At 43.3% G+C, this 25174-nt stretch overlaps 4 protein-coding genes across 4 annotated transcripts; all 4 read left to right on the top strand.

Annotated features, from left to right (window-relative positions):
• Window positions 1–1094: 1094 nt before the first annotated feature.
• LOC110914075 lies at window positions 1095–2087 on the top strand. The gene has a single exon (XM_022158895.1). The coding sequence runs from the start codon at window positions 1095–1097 to the stop codon at window positions 2085–2087; it is 993 nt and encodes a 330-aa protein (XP_022014587.1).
• A 2004-nt stretch (window positions 2088–4091) lies between these two features.
• Window positions 4092–4784, top strand: LOC110914076. The gene has a single exon (XM_022158896.1). It carries the CDS (start codon window positions 4092–4094, stop codon window positions 4782–4784), a length of 693 nt encoding a protein of 230 aa, XP_022014588.1.
• Window positions 4785–22006: 17222 nt separating this feature from the next.
• On the top strand, window positions 22007–22962 carry LOC110914077. The gene is made up of 3 exons (XM_022158897.1): window positions 22007–22203; window positions 22249–22532; window positions 22616–22962. The coding sequence occupies exons 1-3, from the start codon at window positions 22007–22009 to the stop codon at window positions 22960–22962; spliced, it is 828 nt and encodes a 275-aa protein (XP_022014589.1).
• A 36-nt stretch (window positions 22963–22998) lies between these two features.
• LOC110914078 lies at window positions 22999–24057 on the top strand. The gene has a single exon (XM_022158898.1). It carries the CDS (start codon window positions 22999–23001, stop codon window positions 24055–24057), a length of 1059 nt encoding a protein of 352 aa, XP_022014590.1.
• The last annotated feature ends 1117 nt before the right edge of the window (window positions 24058–25174 follow it).

Genomic DNA, 25174 nt, shown 5'->3' on the forward strand with positions numbered 1-25174 from the left:
GAGGCATTTGCTCAGTCTCAATCCCAATCACGATCCGATCAGAGGTATCAAAGTGGTAGTTCCAATACCACTACTAGTGCACCCGCCCGAGGGGTAAACCATGTCACCATGGATCCTAGTTTAGCCTCTGTTTTGGAAAACATGTCTAGGGAACTTAAAGAAATCAAGGATAAGGTAGACAAATGTGAGTATTGTCGAGGGGGTCACGACACGAGTGCGTGTCCATTACTTGTTGGTGAGGAGCAAGTCGATTTTGTAGGAGGAGGGTTTGGTAGAGGTCAACCTAGCGGTTTTAGTAGTAATAATAATTTTGGGTCGGGTTGGCGTAATAATAATAACTTTAATAATAACACTTTTCGCTCAAATGGACCCCTGGTTTTCAAATGGCTCAAAACCCAAATAGGGGCCAAAGTTCACTTTTTGGTGGGGGTTCAGGTGGGCAGTTCAACAAAGGGTTCAATGGGTAGGTCAAGGATGGGGGGTCAAATAACAGAGGTCAAACAGGTCAAGGTTCAAGCTATGATTTAGGGGGTAGTTTAGAAAGGATGGAGTCCATGATGAGTCAACTAATTGTTAGGGATCAAACCACTCAAAAGACCCTTAGTGAACACGATCTCATGCTTAAGAACCACCAAGCCTCATTCCAAGACCTTCAAAGAGTTGTAGGGGATATGTCTAGAAAATTAGAGGAGAGGCTACCCGGTCAGTTTGCGGGTAACACCCAACCCAATCCTAATGCCCATGCTAAAGCCATTACCACTCGTAGTGGCAAGACCGTAGGAAACCCTAGAGTCGAGGAGAGAGCAGTTGATGAAGAGGGAGATGTGATAGATGAGGAGATCAAAATGGAGGCTCCCGGCAAAGTGCAAAAGAGGCTAAGCCCAGCAAGTACCGCACAGCCCGGTGAGTCTCAAAGTGAGTAGAAAGTTGAGAAAACCCCTATAGACGTTAGACCTTCACCTTTAGTGGACCATGCGTATATTCCGTTTTCCTCACACCTTAAGAACCAAAAATACTCAAGGGAATACGGACAAATTCTAGACATCTTCAAGCAATTGAAGATTAATCTACCGTTTATAGAGGCACTTCAATCGATGCCTAAATACGCGAAGTTCCTTAAAGATCTCCTTAGGAACAAAGAGAAGTTAGGAGAGTTGTCTAACGTTCCGTTGAATGGGGGATGTTCCGCTCTTGTGTTAAATAAGCTTCCCGAAAAGCTTACCGATCCCGGTATTTTTACCATTCCTTGTCTATTCGATAATAATACCAACACTAGAGCTTTGGCCGACTTAGGTACTAGCATCAATTTGATGCCTTTTTCTCTTTATAAGAAGCTAGACCTAGGAGAGCTTGCACCTACCCGAATGACATTATCCTTAGCCGATCGGTCCGTTAAATACCCTAGGGGTATAGTTGAGAACTTGCTAGTTAAGGTAGACAAATTCCTGTTTCCCGCCGATTTCGTAATTCTTGATATGGAAGCGGATGAGAGAGTTCCCATTATACTAGGTCGTCCTTTCTTACGTACCGCCAAAACTCTCATAGACATTTACGATGGTAAGATCACCCTTAAGGTCGGTGAGGAGAGGGTTACTTTTGAGATAGATCGTTCCATGAACCACCCGAGTGGTTCGGATGACTATAGTGGTCCTTGTCATTCCGTGTACTTCTTGAATTCGTTTATCTCGTGTGTCGACCATTGTTTAGAGTACATTAGTGGAGCGGACCTAGTGGTAGGAGAGAAGGTAGAAGAGGAGTTGGAGAGTGTAGATGAAGTTGAAGAGGAGGGGGTTCCTTTAATCCCCGATGTGTTAGCCGTTAGTGAGGATACCACCCAACCCCCACCCTTAGAACTTAAGGTACTTCCATCTCATCTAGAGTATGCTTTCTTAGGGGAGGGTTCCGAGCTTCCCGTCATTATTTCGTCCGAGTTAGAGGAAAGTGAGAAATTGAGGTTGTTGGATGTGTGGAGGGCCAACAAAGAGGCCATTGCATGGAAGTTGTCCGACATCAAGGGCATAAGCCCTTCCTATTGCACCCACCGGATACTCATGGAGGATGATTATAAACCAGTGGTGCAACCCTAAAGGATGCTTAACCCCAACATGCAAGATGTAGTGAAGAAGGAGGTTCTTAAACTCCTAGATGCCGGGATGATCTATCCCATTTCTGATTCACCTTGGGTTAGTCCCACTCAGGTTGTCCCCAAGAAGGGGGGGGGGGGGGGATGACCGTTGTCATGAACGAAAAGAACGAGCTTATCCCTTCTCGTATGGTCACGGGTTGGCGCGTGTGCATCGACTACTGAAAGTTGAATGATGCCACCCGTAAATACCATTTCCCATTGCCTTTCATAGATCAAATGTTGGAGCGTATCGCCGGTCAACAATTTTATTGTTTTCTAGACGGCTTTTCTGGTTACTTCCAGATCCCCATCGCACCGGAGGATCAGGATAAGACCACCTTCACATGCCCCTATGGCACCTATGCGTACCGACGCATGCCATTCGGGTTATGTAACGCTCCAGCTACTTTTCAGCGTTGCATGGTCGCCATATTTCAGGATATGATAGAGACTTCCATGGAGGTTTTCATGGATGATTTTTTCAGTTTATGGTGATTCCTTCGATGTGTGTTTGAAGAATTTGGAGAGGATGTTGAAGCGGTGTGTAGAGACGAAGCTTATGCTGAACTGGGAGAAGTGTCACTTCATGGTGACGGAAGGTATAGTGCTAGGGCATAAGATTTCTAGAGAGGGTATTGAGGTAGATCGTGCGAAAATAGATACCATTAGTAGGTTACCTCCACCCACGAGTATGAAGTCGATTAGGAGTTTTCTAGGGCATGCAGGGTTCTATAGGTGTTTCATTAGGGATTTCTCAAAAATCACCCACCCCATGACCAGTTTGCTAGAGAAGGATGTTCCATTCGTCTTCGACGAGGAGTGTCTTAAAGCCTTCAACTTTTTGAAGGAGCAGTTGGTTAGTGCACCTATTCTTATCTCGCCCGACTGGAGCTTGCCGTTTGAGCTCATGTGCGATGCGAGTGACTATGCCGTCGGAGCGGTTTTATGACAAAGAAAGGATAAGCACTTCCACCCCATTTACTATGCGAGCAAGACGCTCAATGATGCTCAAGAGAACTACACTACCACGGAGAAAGAGCTTTTAGCCGTAGTTTTCGCTTTTGATAAATTCCGCTCGTACCTCGTGTTATCCAAAACGATAGTATTCACCGATCACTCCGCGTTGCGTTTTCTGTTTCAAAAGAAAGACGCCAAACCCCGACTCATACGGTGGATTCTTTTGCTTAGCGAGTTCGATATTGAGATTAGAGACAAGGGAGGGGCCGAGAATGTGGCGGCCGATCACTTATCGCGTCTAGAGGATCCCAAGAGAGAAGAGATCCGTGAGGAGGAGATTGGAGATACGTTCCCTCACGAGTCTATAGAGTTTGTTGAGGCCGAGAAAGAAGGATTGCCTTGGTTTTGCAACTTAGAAAATTACCTCTCTAGTGGCAGTGTTGTGAGAGGGATGTCCACACAACAAAAGAAGCGTTTAATTAGTGAGGCGAGGAAGTATGTGTGGGATGACCCTTTTCTTTTCCGAATAGGGGGAGATAGAGTTCTTAGACGCTGTGTGTCGAGAGAGGAGGGGTGGAACATCATAAAGCATGTGCATGAGGGCCTCACGGGAGGACACCATGGTGCACACTCCACCGCCCAAAAGGTATTTGATTGTGGTTTCTATTGGCCTACCGTTCTTAGAGATGCCGAGGAGTTCGTGAAGATGTGTGATGCATGTCAACGGACCGGCAATATTTCAGCCAAAGATGAGATGCCTCAAAACCCCATACAAGTAGTGGAGGTTTTTGACGTTTGGGGTATCGATTTCATGGGACCTTTCCCGAACCCCAAAGGAAACCGTTCCATACTCGTGGCGATTGATTACGTGTCCAAATGGGTTGAGGCTTAAGCTCTTCCCACAAACGAAGCTCGAGTAGTTTTAAAATTCCTTAAGAAGCTTTTTTCCCGATTCGGTACACCAAAAGCCTTGATTAGTGACCGTGGCACTCACTTTTGCAATGCATTGATGGAGAAATTGCTTGCACGCTACAGCGTCACTCATCGTTTGTCCACCGCATATCATCCACAAACAAGTGGACAAGTGGAGAATGCGAATCGTGGTATTAAACGAATCTTAGAGAAAACAGTGGGTAAAAATAGGAAAGATTGGTCCGACAAGCTAGACGATGCATTGTGGGCGTTTAGAACCACTTACAAGATGCCCTTAGGAACCACACCATTTATGATCGTCTATGGAAAAGCTTGTCATCTTCCCGTAGAGTTAGAGCATAGAGCGCTTTGGGCATTAAAAACCGTTAATTTAGACATGACCGAAGCCGCTAGGAAGCGTTTCTTTCAAATTCATGAGCTTGAGGAGCTTAGGGATACAGCGTATGCTCGATCGTTGGGAATCAAGGAGAAAACGAAGTTGTTACATGATAGAAGGTTGAGAAAAGTGAAGGAGTTTAGCAAGGGCGATAAAGTGCTTCTTTACAACTCAAGATTGAAGCTTTTTGCAGGTAAGTTGAAATCGAAGTGGTCGGGACCTTTTGTGGTTCACTATGTGTTTCCGTATGGAGCGGTGGAAATCATGGATGAGAAGGATGGCCGTGCTTGGACGGTGAATGGCCATCGTTTGAAACAGTACGTTGGAGGAGCGATAAATAAGGATGAGAGGGAGGAAATTCCTCTCGAAATCCCACCTAAAGCCGCCAATTAGTGTTTTGGGTGAAAGCCCAAGTGTACATTTTGTATTGTTTGTATAAGAGTCGTCGTTTGAGTATTTTTGCATTCTAACAAGTATTGTCGTAGTTTTTCGGTCTTTGTTTTGTGTCGTTGAGAATTTTACAGGTCTCGTCACCGCCATGGAACGGAAAGAGCATGATAAAAGAGGTCCCAGGTATGTTTCCTTGATACTTAGAAAAATTTTTGGGAATTTTGGATGGTGGGGAAAGGTTTTGAAAAAAATTCTAAGGCATGAACAACAAATTTTCTCGAAACATTCTGTGAAAAACGACCCTAGGCGTGGCGCCTAGGGCCTTCGCGTCACGTCTAGGGTAAAGGTTCAACTTTAATTGGTTTTGGTAGCGCCGCGCTACGCGAGACCCCCACTTCACCCCCACGCATCGCGCGAGGTCCCCCTGAACCGGTTTAAGTGTTGTTTTTGACCCTGTTCGCTGCATATCACCTTTCCTTTTCTCCATTTCGAAACCCTAGTCTAAAAACACTAAAATCACCATATCTTGCTCATTTTTCCACCAAATCACTCCATTCTTTTTTCCTACATCACCACAATCACTTTCCCTACCATTCTCACCATCAATTTCACCTGAAATCGCGATACATCTTCGCATTTTTCGACGACCTCGTGCACCACAAGTTCAAGGCTTCATTTTTCTTGCTTAATCCGACTCCAAGGTATGTTTTCTGTGATTTCTCGAATAGTAGGTATCATTATTGTTCATTTGTAGTGTCGGGTCAGTCATGTTTTAGGTCTAGGGTTTGGGTAGTTTGCTAAAGTTGAGGTTTTTGATCCGTTAATGATGCTAGTGGTATGCGGGTGGTTTTGTTTGGGATGTTTACATAGAATGAGGCTTGCGGATGGTTCGGGTTGGTTTACTTGGGGTTGTTTGAAACTTGTGAGTTATGTGTGGACATCTAGGCAACATGTTTGAACTACGAGGGGTTGTTTGGCTACCACTAAGAAGTTTTTGCTAAAAGAAATAGGTTTTTGAACTGATTTTTGCAAATCTAATTAGTTTTCTAAACGGCTTTTGTTGCACAAAACGTCGCTTTATGGCTTCAAAGTTTCAAACTCTCACTTGTTTAGCCTCAAGTGTGGGGATATTTTGGCACTTATGCTTAATTGAGGACAATTAAAGTGCCGGGAGGAGATAGTGTACATTGAGTCTTAGGTCGTTCGAGTTATTGAGTCTAGTAGTTTTCTTAGAGTAGTACTTTGAGTCTAGTGTCGGGTTTACTAATATGCACGTACAAGTTCACAACATTTTGCCCGTACTCAATCTCCATTCGGGTAGAATGATGTTTAACTTACGCTTTTGTAAACGGTAACCCATGTTTTTCTTCAACTTTATTTTCAGAATTAGCCGCGAATGAAATGCTATACGGCTATTCTAGTTTTTATGGACTAAAAAAAATATATTTAAAAACACCAAAAATAGTTTGTGATTACTAACATTCTGCATTGTTTTTCTTGTCAAATCTTTCTTGTTTTGCAGAAACATGTCAGGTGAGGGCTCATCGTTTAACCTAAGGAAAAGGAAAGTCCAATATCGTGGAAATGATAGGAGAGTTTATTCTCGAGTTGAGAGGATAGTTGATCACCCGGTCTTGGATTTTGAAGAAGATAGTGAAGAAAGAGTGAAACTAAAGAAATATGTGGTAACTCAAATGTTGGAGCATCGCACGATTGATTGGGAGTGGTTGCAAAGAATAGGAGCTAGTGATCGTGTAGCGGAATTGTTGGGGCCAAGACTGAGAGCGGCAATGGATTGTGATTGGCCACAGTATACGGAACTGACACTTGAGTTCCATTGTACCTTTCATCATAAAGAGGGTACTTTTGCTGAGAAAAACGCGGTTTCGTTCTCATTGGGCAGGAATTTGTATGAGATGAGTATTGCTCAGTTTGGAGTGGCTTTGGGTTTTTACACGGAGGAGGAGGTGCAGACAGATGAGTTTGTTAATGGGTTAAGGGGTGTGTACAATCATCCTCGGCCAAATTGTTTGGATTCGACAGATTTGGCTAGATTTTGGGAAACAATTGTGATCCAATCGTTCGCCCACACGAACCTTATCGCATCGGTTTGTGATCCGATACATAGTTATATTCTGAAGGTATTGGCGACTACGGTTGTGGTGAGAAAGTCGGGTGAGAATAAGGCCAATTGGTTGGATATTTTTGCGTTGATGTGTATGGTGGAAAAAAAAGGAATTGGAACTTGGCGAGTTTCTTCGCATGGTCATGCAATCGACCTCGTAGGGGAGGAAACGGGCTGCAATGGATCTTGGGCCATACATAGCTAGGTTGGCAAGGAATTTACAGGCTCTCACGAAATATAAGGTGGAGCAGATGCATGAGAGTTTTCCAACGGTTTATTGGAGTGTTACGGATCTACAGTTAGCGGGTGTTCTAACATCTTCGGATCCGGCAGAATGGAATTACTCACAGGGCGCTCCTCCAGCACGACAGCCGGTACCTAGGCAGAGGCGTGAGGTCCCAGCTCCACAGCAACCACTTAGACAACCACGACCTAGCCCGTTCACTCCTGAAGTTGCTTATGACATGACCCAGCAGCGATTTGATCAGCTGGAAAACAGAATGAGAGTTGATCACCAGTGGACGATGCAGAGCCACCACCGCCAGGATGCCATGCTCAGGTATATGATGTCAGGTATGACACTAGATGTTCCTCCACCTTTTGCCGGGTTACTTCCTCCACCACAGTATGGAGGTGAGCAGCAGACCCCGTACGTCTATGGACAGTACCCGGGGTACGATCAGTGGGGAGGACAGAGTGGTTATAGTCATGGTGGACAGTACGGATGGCAGCAGGCTGGAGGCTCGGGAGTGCAGCAGATGGAGGAGGAGTCAGATGAGGAGTGATGGAGACAGACTGAAGCAGCGTATATCCTTTCATGATTATTTCATTTTATGCTGATTTAGTAGTTCGATTTGGTTGTATCAGTAGGACATATGTTTTTATTTTTCATTTGAACTTCGGATGTTGGTACGTTGAACGTTGGGTAGTAGTTGGCTTGGTATGATATGTTTGCTTTAGGTTGATGACTGGAGCCGCTTTCCGTTTGTGTGAGAGAGAGTTTGGTATTGTTTGCTGAGCACGTTCGGTATTGGAGTGCTTATGTGGAAACGACTGGCACTTTGATAGTCTCACATACTCAGCTAAGTCGTTTCCCTTTTTGTTGTTGTTGTATATTTTTTTATTTATTTCGTTTGCAGTTTCTATTTTTAGGTAGTTGTTGAGTCGTATTTTCGTTCTTGCATTAGGGACAATGCAATCTCTAAGTGTGGGGATGGGATACTTGTAAATAATCGAGTCTTAAATATGAAAAACACAATAAAAAAAATTGAAAAATCCAAAAAAATTGAAAAATCAGAAAATGTCTTTCGAAAAAAAAAGAAGTTTGCAAATTAAAGCGGAAAATGATAGAAAAGATGAATTTTTGCTCGGTTTCGAATAATAATAATATGAGATTATAATAAATCGAGCTTGCGTCTAGTTAGGGATATGTGGATAGGCCCGGGTTTGGTTTTAAGTCCCTTTGAGTTAATATACCTTAATTGTCGGTCTGCTAGTGGGTTTTCGCCTGGGAAATATGGGAAATCAAAACTGCCAATAAGAGTATAAGGGGCACCGTTATAAGTTAAAACTGTTAGAGTTTGTGATCCTGCGAAAAAAAATAGAATAAAAAGTGAGCTAGAAACTAAATGAAAGTAATGCATTACTATGTAGTCTGAGCTGGGGATAACGACTCCACAGCAAGATTACCGCTAGGGTGTGTGAAATCGATCGTGCAAAGAAAAAGAAAGAAAAAAGTACCGAAACCTAAGTAATCTGTGGTTGGGGACAGCGACTCTACAGCCGGATTGCCTCTTGGTTAGGGAAAGCATCGTGTAGACTCACGAAAAAAAAGAAAAAAAATGGAAAAAGAAAAAAAAATTTTGATTGTAAACTCTTTTGGTTTTGATATAAGACGGTTAGGAATTGGTCCAGTGATCGTTCCTTTAGTCCTATAAGCTTGAGGTGGGAGTAGGTGGACCGTAAATTCTGGTGTGAGGCCCTAGGTGGATTGACCGCACTTAAATTAAAATCACATGATAAGGGCTTAGAACCGGATTAGGGTTTAAAGTGGACAAGTATATTCGCAATCGCGGCTAACGCAAGCCTTGGTTTTAAATTAATTATACATATGCTTTTGACCCGAGTGATTATTCGTCTCTGATTCCGTTGCATAATTCTTTTTCGAGGACGAAAAAAGAGTAAGTGTGGGGATGTTTGATGTACTGAAAAAGTACATATGTTTTTAGTGTATATTTTGGTCAGTTTTCGGTAGTTTTGAGTCTAGTTTAGGTTAGAATTTCGATACTGCTGACGTTAAGCTTTGATTTCAGGTCCCGTAGCTTAAAGTGATGAAAAACGAGTCGAAACGAGCAGTTTGGAAGAAAAACGGGATTCGTACGCGAATTGGAAGGCTGGAAATCAAAAAATAATAAAATAATCAGAAGGGAGGGCGCCGCGTGACGCCTAGCCCCCTCGTGTCACGCCTAACCCCTAAACCGTGGATCTGGTTGTTTGCTGCTAGGGTTTTTGAAGGAATTTCCAAGAAAAAAACAAGAAGAACCCTCATTACGAAATTGAGACATCTTTGGGCAATCTTGGAGCATTCTTGGCGCATAATCGAAGATCTCAAGGTTTTGGAATCATCGGTACGAGTCAAGGGCGAAGAATCGAAGGATCTATCGGGTTTTCTAATCCCTTGTTTTGTCGAGATTTCTTTTCTTGAAACTTGTTATGATGAATTCTTGTTTAGACATCTTTGGATTGTTTTCACATTTAAGTATGCTTGGCTAAACATTTATGCCACCTAGACTTGATGAATGGATTGATATAAAGTTTTTACCGGTTTTATTAGTTGCATGATTTTTATGGACTAATTGTGATTTGTAAAAGGTTTGATTTAATGATTTGATGTATATGCGTGCTTTGATTTGGTTTATTTGTTATTATTTGCTTCATATGATTCTTAGTGACGGTCTATATCACAACATAGAGTCATATTAGGGTTTAGGATTTCGGTGAGTGTCTATATCACGTTAGAAAACCTTAACTCTTTAGGGAGAATCAGCTGATAACCCCTAGAAGTAATTGATAATAATTTGCTAAGTCTTAGTGTTCTACTAGTCCTAATACCTGGGAAGTGAGGGGCTACTGGTAGGTCTTACCCGGCGAATTGCTTTAGATAATCCTTGGGAAAGGTCATGTCTTGGTTTACCTGTCGGTTTTATTAGTCTATCAAGTCAAATTAATTAGTCCAAACTACCCTAGATCTATGATTGGAAAAGAGTAGGTCAACACTAGGGTACTTACACAATAATTAGACAACTGGGAAGGCGTCTAATAACCAGTAGGATTAACGGCCTAGGTAGTTCCACAGGTTTCTCCTTGAGAAGGGCCGAGGGGCTTAGTTGGTTCTTAATAGGTTTAGTATCACATGATCCCGGTTCCATAATTCGTGCAGTTAATTTAATCGGTAATCTCTAAAAAATGATCCAGGATTCTTGTCTAGGTGGTCTCGTTCTCATACAAGGAAAGTCCTCAGTCTTAATTCGTTTTTAGTCCAGTTTTAGTTAATTTAATAGTTTAATATAGATTTCCTAGATTTTTCGTAACACCCCCCCCCCTAAAACAAATAAACAAGTTAAGTCGTGTCTGTCAGCGTTTGTTAGAGTCTAGTTTGCGTGATACATAGAGTCTCGTGGTTCGATATCCGGACTTCCTAGGGTTATACTACATTGATCGGTACACTTGCCGATTGTGTGGTTTAGGTCGAGTCTAGAATTAAAGCTTTGTAGTGTCTAGTTTAGAGAGTCTTATTTAGTTAATTTTTATAGTCTGTTTAGCACACATCAATCCACTAACGGAGTATCACCGCATGGGGGCGTTCCTCGACGAATCGCAGCTGATCGTCGATAGTGAGCTCCTTGAGAGGAACCATGAGGGTCTCATCTGACAGACACTTCTTCAGATTCGACACATGGAATACGTTGTGAACTCCGCTGAGTTCGTCAGGTAGGTTCAGTTTGTAGGACACTTTGCCTATTTTCTCTATGATTTCGAAAGGTCCGACGTATCGCGAGTTGAATTTGCCTCGTTTACCAAAACGAACTACACCTTTCCAAGGTGAAACTTTAAGTAACACTCGATCCCCAACCTGGAACTCGAGTGGTTTCTTGCGCTTATCAGCGTAGCTTTTCTGACGGTCACGAGCTGCCGCCATTCGTTGTCGTATCTGAGCAATCTTCTCAGTCGAGTCTACCACAAGTTCTGGGCCAGTAATTTGGCTGTCGCCAACCTCTGCCCAACAAAGAGGTGATCGGCATTTACGTCCGTACAATGCCTCAAACGGAGCAGCTTGGATGCTGGTGTGGTAACTGTTGTTATACGAAAACTCCACTAACGGGAGATGTTTTTCCCAGCCATTACCAAAATCAATCACACGTGCCCTAAGCATGTCTTCAAGGGTTTGGATGGTGCGTTCAGACTGCCCATCCATCTGTGGATGATAAGCGGTGCTCATGTCTAAACGTGAGCCAAAGGACTTGTGCATTGCTTGCCACAGTTCAGAAGTAAAGCGTGCATCTCGATCAGAAATAATAGAGGTTGGCACCTCGTGCCTCGAAACCACTTCCTTTAAGTAAACGTCTGCTAAAGTAGAGAACTTGTCTGTTTCTTTGATGGCCAAAAAGTGTGCAAACTTAGTCAATCGATCCACTATCACCCAAATTGTGTCATTTCCGCGTTGAGATCTAGGCAGGCCAGAAACGAAATCCATGGAAATTTGCTCCCATTTCCATTTCGGGATCTCTGGTTGTTGGAGTAGGCCCGATGGTTTCTGATATTCAGTCTTGACCCTTGCACAAGTTAAACATTTACTAACGTAGGTTGCTATGTTGGCTTTCATGTGGGGCCACCAGTACGTAGTCTTGAGATCGTGGTACATCTTATCCGAACCAGGATGTACCGAGTAACGAGACTTGTGTGCTTCATCCATCACAAGCTCACGTAGATTACCATAGAGTGGAACCCAGATGCGCCCGTTTACATAGTAGGCACCGTCTTCCTTTTGTTCTAACCGTTTCCTCGATCCTCGCAGGGACTCCGCCCTGATGTTCTCTGCTTTCAGTGCTTCAACCTGAGCATCTTGTATCTGAGCGGGAATACTAGATAGGATGGTAAGTTGTAACGCTCGCACGCGCTTAGGTGTAGTATCCTTTCGACTGAGGGCGTCGGCCACAACATTGGCCTTGCCCGGATGGTACTTGATCGCGCATTCGTAATCATTTAAGAGCTCGACCCATCGACGTTGTCGCATGTTTAACTCCTTTTGCTTGAAGATATGCTCGAGACTCCTGTGATCGGTGTAAATGGTGCACTTGGTACCGTACAGGTAATGTCTCCATATCTTAAGCGCGAAACAACTGCTCCCAGCTGCAGATCGTGAGTAGTGTAGTTCCTTTCGTGAACTTTAAGTTGGTGTGAGGCATAAGCAATGACCTTATCCCGTTGCATCAACACACAACCAAGACCCTGAATTGACACGTCACAATAAACCATGAAATCGTCTGTGCCCTCTGACAATGAGAGAATTGGTGCGCTACAAAGTCTATCCTTTAAGTGCGGAAATGCAGATTCCTGTGCATCACCCCAATGATAGGTGACACCCTTCTGAGTTAGTGAAGTGAGAGGTTGTGCAATCTTGGAGAAATCCTTGATGAACCTTCTGTAGTAGCCCGCCAAACCCAAGAATTGGCGGATTTCTGTTGGTGTACGAGGTGCAGGCCAGTTCTTGATCGAGTCAACCTTGGATGGATCCACGTAAATCCCATCCGCATTTACCACGTGGCCTAAGAAATGGACTTTACGAAGCCAAAAGTCGCATTTTGAAAACTTAGTATACAGCTGCTCTGCTCGAAGAAGTTCCAAAATAAGTCGTAGATGATGCTCGTGTTCCTCCTGACTCTTAGAATATATCAGGATGTCGTCGATGAAAACAATGACGAACTTATCCAGGTAAGGTTTGCACACTCGATTCATGAGATCCATGAAGACCGCAGGTGCGTTTGTTAATCCGAAAGGCATGACCAGAAACTCGTAGTGCCCGTAACGAGTTCTGAATGCCGTCTTGGAGATATCGTCGTCTCGTACTCTCAACTGATGATAGCCCGATCTCAAATCAATCTTTGAGTAGAAGCTCAACCCTTGCAACTGGTCGAACAGATCATCAATACGTGGGAGGGGATAACGATTCTTCACAGTCACCTTATTGAGCTCACGATAGTCAATACACATTCTGAAAGTACCGTCTTTCTTCTTCACAAACAAGACTGAGCTCCCTAGGGCGAAGAGCTAGGACGAATAAAACCCTTGTCCAAGAGTTCTTGCAATTGAGTGGACAATTCTTCTAGTTCTGATGGAGCTAAGCGATAAGGTGCACGAGCTATGGGTGCTGCTCCAGGAGTTAGCTCGATTTGAAACTCAACTTGACGATGAGGCGGAAGACCAGGTAATTCCTCAGGAAGTACCTCAGGAAAATCTCGTATGATCGGAATGTCTTCTATCTTCTTCTCTTTTGTTGAGGTGTCAGTAACAAGTGCCAAAATGGCAGTGTGACCCTTCCGCAAACACTTCTGGGCCTTAAGGAAAGAGATAATGCCTACGACTGCACCACTCTTATCACCACGAATCACGAGGGGTTCTTCATCAGAACGAGGGATGCGGACAATTTTCTCCTTGCAAAGAATTTCCGCTTGATGTTGAGATAACCAATCCATCCCAATAACGACGTCGAAACTACCAAGAACGATAGGAATAAGATCGATAGAGAAGGTCTGACCAGCTAAGACGAGATTACAACCCTTAACTATGTGTGTGGCCTCGAGACTTTTACCGTTTGCTAGCTCTACCATGTGCTTGGTGCTCAAAAGTGTTGGGGTGCGCTTAAGCATTTGACTAACTTTTACAGACACATAACTAGTATCGGCACCCGAATCAAATAAAACAGTAACAAAGAAATCATCCAAAAGAAACTTACCCATCACTATGTTGGGATCGTTCCTCGCGTCACCCTGACCAATCACAAAAGCTCGACCCCTGGCACCATTGCCACCATTGTTTCCCCCATTATTGTTTCTGTTTCCCTGATTGTTGTTGTTGTTCTATCTCTGATTCAGCTAGGGGCAGTCTCTTTTGAAATGGCCTTCAGCACCACACTGAAAGCATCCTTTATTGTTACCCTGTTGCTGCTGTTGCTGCTGACGCTGGTTCTGTCCTCGCTGATTTGCAGGGTAGAGACTCCTGCAATCCTTGGCCGCATGGCCAGGTTTGTTGCACCTCTGACAAGTGCCCTTAGTACACGGTCCGCTATGATGGAAACCACATTGATTGCATTTGGGGTGGTTCCCCTTGTACCCACTCTGCCCTTGACTACCAGAAGATCGTTGACCAGGGCTCTTGTAGTCATCTGTCTTTCGCTGCTAAGGCTGAGACTGAGCTGATGTTGAACCCTTGCTTGAGACTCCATCCCATTTGCGCTTGTTGTCACTGGGGGCATCTAGTAGTAGTAGTAGTAGTAGTAGTCGTAGTAGTGGTGGTGGTGGTGGTGGTGGTGGTGGTGGTGGTGGTGGTGGTGGTGGTGGTGGTGGTGGTGGTGGTGGTGGTGGTGGTGGTGGTGGTGGTGGTGGTGGTGGTGGTGGTGGTGGTGGTGGTGGTGGTGGTGGTGGTGGTGGTGGTGGTGGTGGTGGTGGTGGTGGTGGTGGTGGTGGTGGTGGTGGTGGTGGTGGTGGTGGTGGTGGTGGTGGTGGTGGTGGTGGTGGTGGTGGTGGTGGTGGTGGTGGTGGTGGTGGTGGTGGTGGTGGTGGTGGTGGTGGTGGTGGTGGTGGTGGTGGTGGTGGTGGTGGTGGTGGTGGTGGTGGTGGTGGTGGTGGTGGTGGTGGTGGTGGTGGTGGTGGTGGTGGTGGTGGTGGTGGTGGTGGTGGTGGTGGTGGTGGTGGTGGTGGTGGTGGTGGTGGTGGTGGTGGTGGTGGTGGTGGTGGTGGTGGTGGTGGTGGTGGTGGTGGTGGTGGTGGTGGTGGTGGTGGTGGTGGTGGTGGTGGTGGTGGTGGTGGTGGTGGTGGTGGTGGTGGTGGTGGTGGTGGTGGTGGTGGTGGTGGTGGTGGTGGTGGTGGTGGTGGTGGTGGTGGTGGTGGTGGTGGTGGTGGTGGTGGTGGTGGTGGTGGTGGTGGTGGTGGTGGTGGTGGTGGTGGTGGTGGTGGTGGTGGTGGTGGTGGTGGTGGTGGTGGTGGTGGTGGTGGTGGTGGTGGTGGTGGTGGTGGTGGTGGTGGTGGTGGTGGTGGTGGTGGTGGTGGTGGTGGTGGTGGTGGTGGTGGTGGTGGTGGTGGTGGTGGTGGTGGTGGTGGTGGTGGTGGTGGTGGTGGTGGTGGTGGTGGTGGTGTGGTGGTGGTGGTGGTGGTGGTGGTGGTGGTGGTGGTGGTGGTGGTGGTGGTGGTGGTGGTGGTGGTGGTGGTGGTGGTGGTGGTGGTGGTGGTGGTGGTGGTGGTGGTGGTGGTAGTAGTAGTAGTAGTAGCACCAATACGCTTGGGCAGCCTGTTCTGCTCGACTGCCTGATCAGTGAGACGATGAGCCAAACGAATAACTTGCTGAATCGTGGCGAGGTTCGCTGCAGTCACATGACTCTGAATCTCTGGCACTAAACCCTTAAGGTACAGCTCGATATGCTTGATAGGAGGATCCACCATAGTAGGACACAAGATAGCCAGTTCATTTGATCTCTTCATATACTCTTCGATTTCCGATCCCGTCATCTTTAAGTTGAAGAACTCTACTTCCAGCTTGTGGATGTCATCACGGTTGCAGTATTCTTCCTTGATCAAATCCTTGAAGTCATTCCATGGGGTGGCATTAGCAGCAACTATCCCCAGCATTTGAACCTGAGCGTTCCACCACGTGAGCGCTACACCTTCAAGAGTACCAGTAGCATATTTCACCCTACGAGCCTTAGGGCATTCACACATCTCGAAGACAGACTCGAGCTTCTCGAACCAGTGGAGAAGGCCTACAGCTCCTTCAGTGCCGTTGAAAGTAGTAGGTCGACAGTCCATAAAAGTTTTGAAAGTACACACAGGAGGCTGAGCAGGTTGACCTCCTGCCTGAGCGGCTGTGAGTGCTGCAGCAACTTGTTCATTGATTAAAGCCATCAGCTGGGCTTGAGCTAGGTTGATTCGTCCACTCATGATCTTCACAATAAAGAGAGCATGGGTGAGTGAAGTGTCGGGGCAATGCATAAATGTGGAGTGACAGAAGAGAGCAAGCACACAATGTTTCAAACAGCAGATGCTATGTTGATTAAGCATACCATGAACAATGCACTACATAAGCTAGCAGACAGGCAATATAAACTTAATTCATATCACCTATTGTGTCGAGTCTTGCACATGGAGCAATGCGTCGTTGTGGATCGTTGAGCACTGTACAGGTTATAGTATGGTTTTATCAAAAAGCCTTTCCCCTTTTTAAAACCAAGTTCACTATAACCAATGGCTCTGATACCAATTTGTCACACCCCCAAAATCCACTAGCGGAGTATCACCGCATGGGAGCGTGACTGATCAAGATCAAGCCACCAATCATATTGAACATAGCATGTAAATAAATATAAAACCCAAACACAATATAATTGGTGTCCAAACAAAACGTAGTTTAAGTTGTAAGCAGAAGCATAATTGTTTTAAACCAAAGTATAAGTTCAAATATATCAAAAGTTTAACATGGCATATGACCACTCATGTCCCACAACGATCACGCCTCCTCGTGCAAGCTCCATAATACCTAACGACCTGCAAGGCATGTAACAACGAGTCAACAACAAAGTTGAGCGAGTTCACATTTGGTGTTCATTGTTAAGTTGTTTCAAAAACCATGAGTTCATTTGTAAGTTAAAAGTTAACCAGTTGCCCTGTTTCCCAAACATATCCATAACCAGTGGGGGCTTCCCCATGTGAACCACTAGACCCCTTTACCATATCGACCACTAACTAAAGTAAGTTGGTGCCCTGATGTCAATGTCTATCATCATTGACTAGTGCCCAGATCCATTAGTTCATGCCCGTCCTCTGCGGCACGGTGTGAGGCTTGTCAAACCTAAATAGCGCTATCTAACTAATGACCCGCTCGCCATTGGCCCGGCGATTAAGTCGATATAAAAAGGAGGGACTTCATGATAGAATGTTTTGGTCTAGTATCTGTGTTGTCACCCTTCAGTAAAGAGGGTGTGTACGTAATCTCCAAACCAGGAGATTACGCAGGTTCCGATTAAATACTTATCACATGTTGTCACCCTTCAATAAAGAGGGTGTGTACGTGTTCCAAACCAGGAGATCACGCAGTTTCAGTTTCAATCCTTTATCCATTCCCAACCCTTGGGAATCCCATGCCTTGTGGAAAGTGTGAACTCACCTTTGATTTGCTTGGTATGTTATGTTTCACTATCCGTCCCAAATTGGTCAACCAGATCCTAGTGTGGTTACCATTTACAATTCGTTTGTGGACACGTGACGCATGTGTTCTTTGCATTCATCACATAGATTTCAAATAAACAAAACACGTATCATAACGCAAGTCTTGGCAATTGTTCGAATTCTACTATCAGTCATAATACACGTTCACATCATACCCTATCACAAGTTATTCAGTCCATAATTGAGTACACACATATTAGTTCATAACAGCTTCACCATATCAACTACATTATTGTATGGCACAACATTCAGTAAATCACACATTAAGTTTGCACTAATGGTTTGGGTCCTAATGTTCAATATACATCACAATTAATACCTTACTGTTATAATAGTTTTCTTAATAAGGCCCATTACATCAATTGGATTGTATTAATCGTTAAGTCCCAGCTAACATAACCGAGGCCCAGTTACATACATCTAATTAAGTCCTAATAGCACAGCCCAGATTATATTATATGGGCCAATTATTTACATAGCTGACCCACTATCACAACCGGATCCCCTGTGTTACCCAGATTACATACGGTCCACCCTCACATGGCCCAAAACTCTTTAGTAAATCCAACTAATAATCATGCAGGTCCGATTTGTATGTAAACCCCCCTTACATCTTTTTTTTAAATCATCTCAGTGGGTTATTATTATTTGATTATACCACCACTGCCCAACCACATATAATCTCATCTAATAATTTCTTAGCAACCCAGTTAGCATGTATCGACAGTTTAGAGATCACAACAATTTACGAAACAATTTCTGTTCATCTTGATTAACTCTAACAATCATACTACCTTATGAACTTATGACAAGCAACATCCTATTCTTTCCACACAAACAGTTAAGTGCCATCACATTATATGAACATCATGACCTATATTCACATTTAACCAATCTGTATTATTGGATCCTCATCATTAATATTAGAATTAAATAACCAACCCATACCCTTAACATTCCTTCTAAACATATAAATAGCATGCAATCCCTAAGCATCAATTATTGTACAAGAATCAAGACGTAACTTCTCAATTTTATTTATGATACATACATGCACCCCTTGTTAATCAATAATACACAACTACCATCACCAATTACTAGATAGCATAAGTATAAAGCTACTAACCCCAAACTCTGATCAATTCAGATGATGTCTCGAACAGGGGGGGGGGGGGGTTCTCCTATGTCCGTCGCAATTCAGAGAAGAGGGGGTAGGGTTTGTGAGTTTGTTATGTAATCACATCATTAATACGTATACATAATAATACTAGTTTTAGCGCGGTTCAACCTATAGCCGATAATGGGCTCAAGCCCATTTCCTTGGGCTGCCACTAGGGGTGTTCATGAGCCGAACTGAACCGAACGAAGGTATGCTCGTGCTCGGTTCGGTTTAAAACCGAGCCGCTCGGTTCGGTTCGGATTTAGGAAATCGAGCGGAAATCTTATGCTCGTGCTCGGTTCGGTTTAAAACCGAGCCGCTCGGTTCGGTTCGCTTTTGCTCAGTTTTATTTAGGATTCCTACACAGCCATTTATTCACCAAAATTCATGGTTATAAATAAACACTTAAATAATTCAATACGTCCATTAAAAACAAATTCAAAGGTACAAAAATTATCAAAACTAGAAAAAAAAATCAAACTGTGATGAACCTCCAACAGAATAATATTCTATAAAATAAGAATCAAATTGGGGATATATACAAAAAATACGAATGAATTAAAGAAGAGGTGTTTAGTGTGGGTACTTCAAACCGCGGAGTGGCTGTGCGTTTTGATTGACCGGCGGTGGAGTGGTGGATGGCCGATGGTGGAGCGGTTGTACGGCGGACGGTGATGCCTGCGGACGAGGGATGTGGACGGTGGAACTGGATCTGGATGGATGTCGGCTGGATGTGTGACTTGAGAGTTGAGAGAGATTAGGGTTTTCTTTCTCTTTGTTTTTTTAACTGAATAAGGATTCTAGTATATGAGGATTCTAGGGTAGTTTTGGATGTCGGCTGGATATGTCAAATATCTATATTTAATAAATATAATATATATATTTAATAAATATAATATATATAATAATATTAAAAATAAATTCGATCGAAACCGAACGGGCGACGAGCGAGCGTACCTATGCTCGTGCTCGGTTCGTTTTTAAACCGAACCGAGCTGCTCGGCTCGGTTTTAACCGAGCAAGGAATCGAACGAGCAAATTTCCGAGCTTTTTCGAACGATCGTCGAACGATCTTCGAGCGCCGAGCAGTTTGGACAGCCCTAGCTGCCACAATGAATGATAGGGCTGCCAACATAGAGTTTGGGTTGCTAGACTCATTTGGGTGTTCCTTGGGCTTTGAGAAAACGTGGCCTGAACTACTCGTGGCCCATAACGCAATTAGTTATAACATACATTTTAAAGTTAACACAAAACGTTGAACGCGTCAAATTCAAACAAGGCAGAAAGAAAGAAATAATGAGAAATGTATAAAATAGCCGATTTATTTTTAACTTTTTTAAAGCCTATCTTTATAGGTTTATTTAACTATTATTATTATTATTATTATCATTATTATTATTATTATTATATTAATTCAAATCCACTTAATAAATGTGTTTTAACATTTTGACTTAGTTTTTTATGTTTTGGTCTAAGTTTTGTGACTTAACATGTCATAATGTACGCCCGTGATTTAATGTTTTTACGTCTATTTTTTGTTTGTTTTAACGGTCCCATAGCAAGGCACAAATCCTAAATATTGGTTGTAATTAATTAAGAAAGTAAAGTACACCAATGGTTCATATGGTTTATTAGCTTTCCAAAAGTACACTGATAGTCCCTATGTTTTGCACTTTGTAACGTATTTAGTCTCCAACCGAAAACTTAGGAGGCGGCAAAGGCGATCAGGTTTTCGAATTCTTTATGGTGGGCAGGGAGAGGTACAAGATCAATACATGGTATGATGTTCCTTCGAAGAAGGGAAGGAGACCAGGACAGGATGATGGCTCAAAGAATAATGGTGTCGCGGTCACAAAGTTCTTTGTGTCCAATCTTTCGGGGAGTTGTGCTTCGTTGGATCTTTATGTAGTTCTTAAAGGATTTGGAGATATTAACGGCACACATATAGCGAGAAAATACAATAAACTTGGTAAAAGGTTTGGTTTGATTTCTTTTAGGAATGTTAAAGATCCGTTGAGTCTAGAGAAGGATTTAAAAGATGTCTGGATAGGTTCGTATAAGTTGTTTATTGTGCTTGCTCGGTTTGTGGATGGGGAGAAGGTTTCATGGAAGGAGGAGAAGCAGTGGGTACCGGTGAATGAGAAAAAGGTAGAGAAGAATGTTAATGAAAAACCGAATGTGGTGGATGTTGACCAGCCGGGGCCAACTACTGTCAATCAACATTCCTTTAAGGACACACTACTTGATAAAGATCCGGGGCAAGGTCTTTTGGAGGTGGCCATGGAGTCTAACTTTCAGGGTAGTCTTCAATGGAAAGGATTGGGGTTGGTTGGTAGAGCTCATTGTCTTCGGGACTTAACTTCTTTGAGGGTTTGGTTGTCTTCGATAGGAATGTTGAAGGTTGGGATTAGGTATGTGGGAGGATTATGGGTTGTCCTGGTATTTGAAGATCAGAAGACAATGGTAGAGTTTCATCGTTCAAAAGAAATGTGGATGTTGGTTTTTGGTACGTTAGATCATTGGGAAGGGCAATGGTTACCGGTTGAACGTATTGCATGGCTTAAGATTTTTGGGGTTCCATTGTGTTTGTTCGAGGATTGTGTGTTCAATGACACTGGTTCAAAGTTTGGTACCGTTATCCAACCGGCTCAAGTAAGCGAAGTAGAAGAAGATTTATCTCATGTCATGATTGGAGTCCTGTGTGATTCTGTCTATAGGATTAATACAAACATATCGTTAAAATGGAGGAAGGAAGTGTTCTCGGTTGTCATAGAGGAAGAGGTTGGGGATTGGACACCAGATTGTTTGGAGGAGGTGGTCGAAGTCTCGGAAGATAGTTTGCATGATGATGTAAGGTTAGAGAAAGAAGATATAGATGGTGACTTAAATGCTGATCATCTTGTGGGTATGGAAGCAGTTCAGAATGAGGTTTGTGATAGTGATTTTCAGTCTGGTAAATTTACGCAAGGTATTGGACTTGGTGTTAAGGAGGTTTTTCGCTCTCACTTTTCTGGTGGGCAGTCTAATAAGGATAATAAGAACAAGAGAAGAGGTAGTTTTCGGAAAAAGAAGAGGTCAGATAAATCTCCTTCCCCGTCGGGCCAAGAAAGGCCGAAAAACGATCTAGAGAAGGGGATGACCCCTTTGATATAGATCAGTTTATTTTTTCCATAAAAAGGAATCCCAAGGATTTTGCTGAAGTTGAAGGGTCACAGGAAGCGTATGTTACTCCTGATCTTAATAAAGAGACGATGAATGTGGAGGTTGGAAGGAATGAGGTGGATTCGGGTTGCATAGAAGGGGACATCAATCAGGCTGTGGAGGAAAACGTTGAAGAAGTTATTGAGACGGTTAACTTGGGCAAGAATCTTGGAGTATCTAACATTGATAGGTATGAGCAGTCTATTATGAAGAAGATTAGCGAAGAAGGCTTTCAATCAGTTCCTCAATGAATGTTATATCATGGAACATTAGAGGGTTGGGGTCCGTTGGAAAGAGTTCATGGATTCGAAAGCTTAAGGTGACAAATGAGGTTGGTTTTTTAATGTTACTGGAAACTCAGTTTCAGTCGATCGAAGGGGTGGATGTAAGTAGATTCTGGGGGACGGGTGAGTTTGATTTTGAGTATGTTGATGCTACGGGCAGGTCTGGGGATTAATCTCTATTTGGAACTCCAAGGTTTTTGAGAAGACATCGGTTTTGGGCGAAAGAGGGCGATGAAAACTCTAGCTTCTTTCATGGAGTTATTAATGGTCGGAGAATGTCCAACTCGATTCCTAGATTGTTCATAAACGGGGATTGGGTGACGAAGCCTAACGAGATCAAAAAAGAGGTCCATCGGTTTTTTAAAGAAAAGTTTGTGGAAGAGATAAAAGATCGACCTTTTCTTCATGTGTACGGTTTAAAGACCCTTGATTCGGAAGCGGCGGATGTGCTTGTGGTACCTTTTCTAGAGAAAGAGATTAAGATGCGGTGTTCGAATGTGGGAGTGATAAAGCACCGGGTCCTGATGGTTTTAACTTTTGTTTTATTAAGAAGTTTTGGTCGCTATTTTCAGGTGGTTTTCTGGATATTTTTAATAATTTTGCAGAGACGGGGGTTATAAGCCGGGGTCTAGGCTCCTCGTTTATCACTTTGGTTCCTAAAGTGAATGATCCGGTTGACTTGGGGGAGTATTGTCCGATTAATTTGATTGGTGTAGTGAGCAAAGTGATATCTAAAGTCCTAGTAAACAGGTTGAAAAAGGTGATTGATAGTCTTATATCAGAGACACAATCGACATTTGTCGCTGGGATATTTATTCTGGATGGTCCTCTTGTTATCAGCGAAGTTTTATCTTGGGCTAGAAGATGTGGGAAGGAGTTATTTATGTTCAAAATTGATTTTGAAAAAGCCTATGATTAGGTCAATTGGGCGTTTGTTATATCGGTTAGGCGACAAATGAATTTCCCGGAGAGATGGTGTAAATGTATTAAAGGAGTGTTGGAGTCGGCTAGGTCGTCGGTCCTAGTTAATGGCTCTCCGACTAGTGAATTTTCATGTGAGAAGGGTATGAGACAAGGTGATCCTATCTCGTCGTTCATGTTTATCATTGTTATGGAGGCTCTTTCGGGTCTTATAAGGAAGGCGTGTGATGTGGGTTCTTTTAGTGGCATTCGGCTTCCGAATGGAGGACCTATTCTTTCTCATTTATTGTACGCAGATGATGCGATGGTTATGGGAGAGTGGTCGGAAAACAATTTTGTGACTCTTAAAAGACTGCTTCAAGTGTTTCATTTATGTTCGGTCCTTCAGATTGATATTCATAAATCTACTTTCTTTGGTGTGGGGAAGAATATAGACGAGATTAGTGGTAAGGCGGTTTCTATGGGATGTCGTTCGGGTGTCACTCTATTTTCGTATCTAGGAATCTTAGTTGGTGCTAATATGAATAGAATAAGTAATTGGGATCCGGTGTTGAAAGTTTTTAAAACTCGTTTGTCCAAGTGGAAATCGAATGTTCTATCTATTGGTGGAAAGTTGACGCTAATAAAATCGGTGTTGGAGAGTTTGCCTTCTTACTACTTCTCTTTGTTTATGGCGCCTGTTGCGGTTATAAATAGCCTTGAGTCTCTGATTAAGAAATTTCTATGGGGAGGAAATATGGATGTTAATAAGGTCTATTGGGTTGGATGGGATGTAGTGTCTACATCTAAGAAACAAGGAGGGTTGGGTCTAAGTAAGTTTGGAGAGAGTAACAACGCTTTATTGTTAAAATGGCTTTGGCGTTATCGTAAGGAAGGTAATTCTATGTGGAGAAGAGTTATTGATGCGATACATGGGTCTACGAGGAGGTGGGAGACCTATCCTCATAAATCTAGGTTCTCGGGGACATGGACGAAGCTTGTTAATAGTGTCTGTCGTATAAAGGTGGGTGATACATATGACGTAAACATGATAAGGGGTCAAGTGGGTAACGGGGCCAATATAAAGTTCTGGATCGATCCTTGGCTTAAGTAGGTTCCTTTGAAGATGTTGTTCCCTGCTTTGTTTCGGTTAGAGCAAGACAAGTGGTGTGTGGTAGCGGATAGGATTGGTGATCATAACATGGCTGGGGCAATTATGTGGAAGTGGAGGTCGTACCCAAGTACTGATCAAGAAGTTCGAGAATTGGTTGAATGCCATCGGTTGCTTGTGGATAAGAGATTGGATAATAAAAGGGACACTTTGGCTTGGGACTTTAGTGGGCCGACTGATTTCTCAGTACAGGAGGTGAAGAAATGGCTGCATAGTGACTGAATGGAAGATATTCATATAGATTTTCAATGGTGTAAGTGGGTCCCGTTAAAGTGTAATGTGTTTATGTGGAGAGCGATGTTGGACAGGATCCCCACCAAAGATGTGTTACGAAGAAATATACTTAACAAGGAATGCCTATGTGAGTTATGTCACGAGGTTGATGAAAGCGTGGAACACATTTTTTACGGTTTGTAGAGTGGCGCATGGAGTTTGGAATGGGATTGCGAATTGGGTACATCTTCCTTCTATATTCTTATTCACTGTTAAAGATATTGTTGATGTGGTTACGAACTCGGGATGGTCGAAGAGTAAAAAGGAGATTTTATACGACATCTTAATGGTAGCTTGTTGGCGGATATGGAAGGATAGAAACGACAAGGTGTTTAATCAAACTACTAGGAATGTTGTTGAGATTGTGTCCAATGTAAAAGAGTTGAGTTATCTATGGTTTTAAAATAGGGGTAGAAATAGTTATGTGGATTGGAAGTCTTTTTATTTTGATGTGATGTAATTGTTTTGTTCGTGGGTGTCTCCGTCTTGGAGATTCCCCGTTCTTTGGTGGTTAATGAAGTCTGTTTTTCAAAAAAAAAAAAATTAGTCTCCAACCTTTTTCAAAAGTACATGAATGGCTCATGTGGTTTGCAATTTGTAACGCATTTAGTCGCTAACTTGGACCTGATGAAATCTTTAGATTTATTGACGGGGGAGTAAATGCATTACAAAGTACAAGCCATAGAGACCATTTGTGTACTTTTACAAAGCTATGAACCAAATCCAAAATTTTTACGCACCAAATCCAAAATTTTTAGAAACCAAAAAGACCATCCGTTTACTTTAC

Source organism: Helianthus annuus, chromosome 15 (genome assembly GCF_002127325.2).
Source record: "Helianthus annuus cultivar XRQ/B chromosome 15, HanXRQr2.0-SUNRISE, whole genome shotgun sequence".
Classification (NCBI taxonomy): Eukaryota; Viridiplantae; Streptophyta; class Magnoliopsida; order Asterales; family Asteraceae; genus Helianthus; species Helianthus annuus.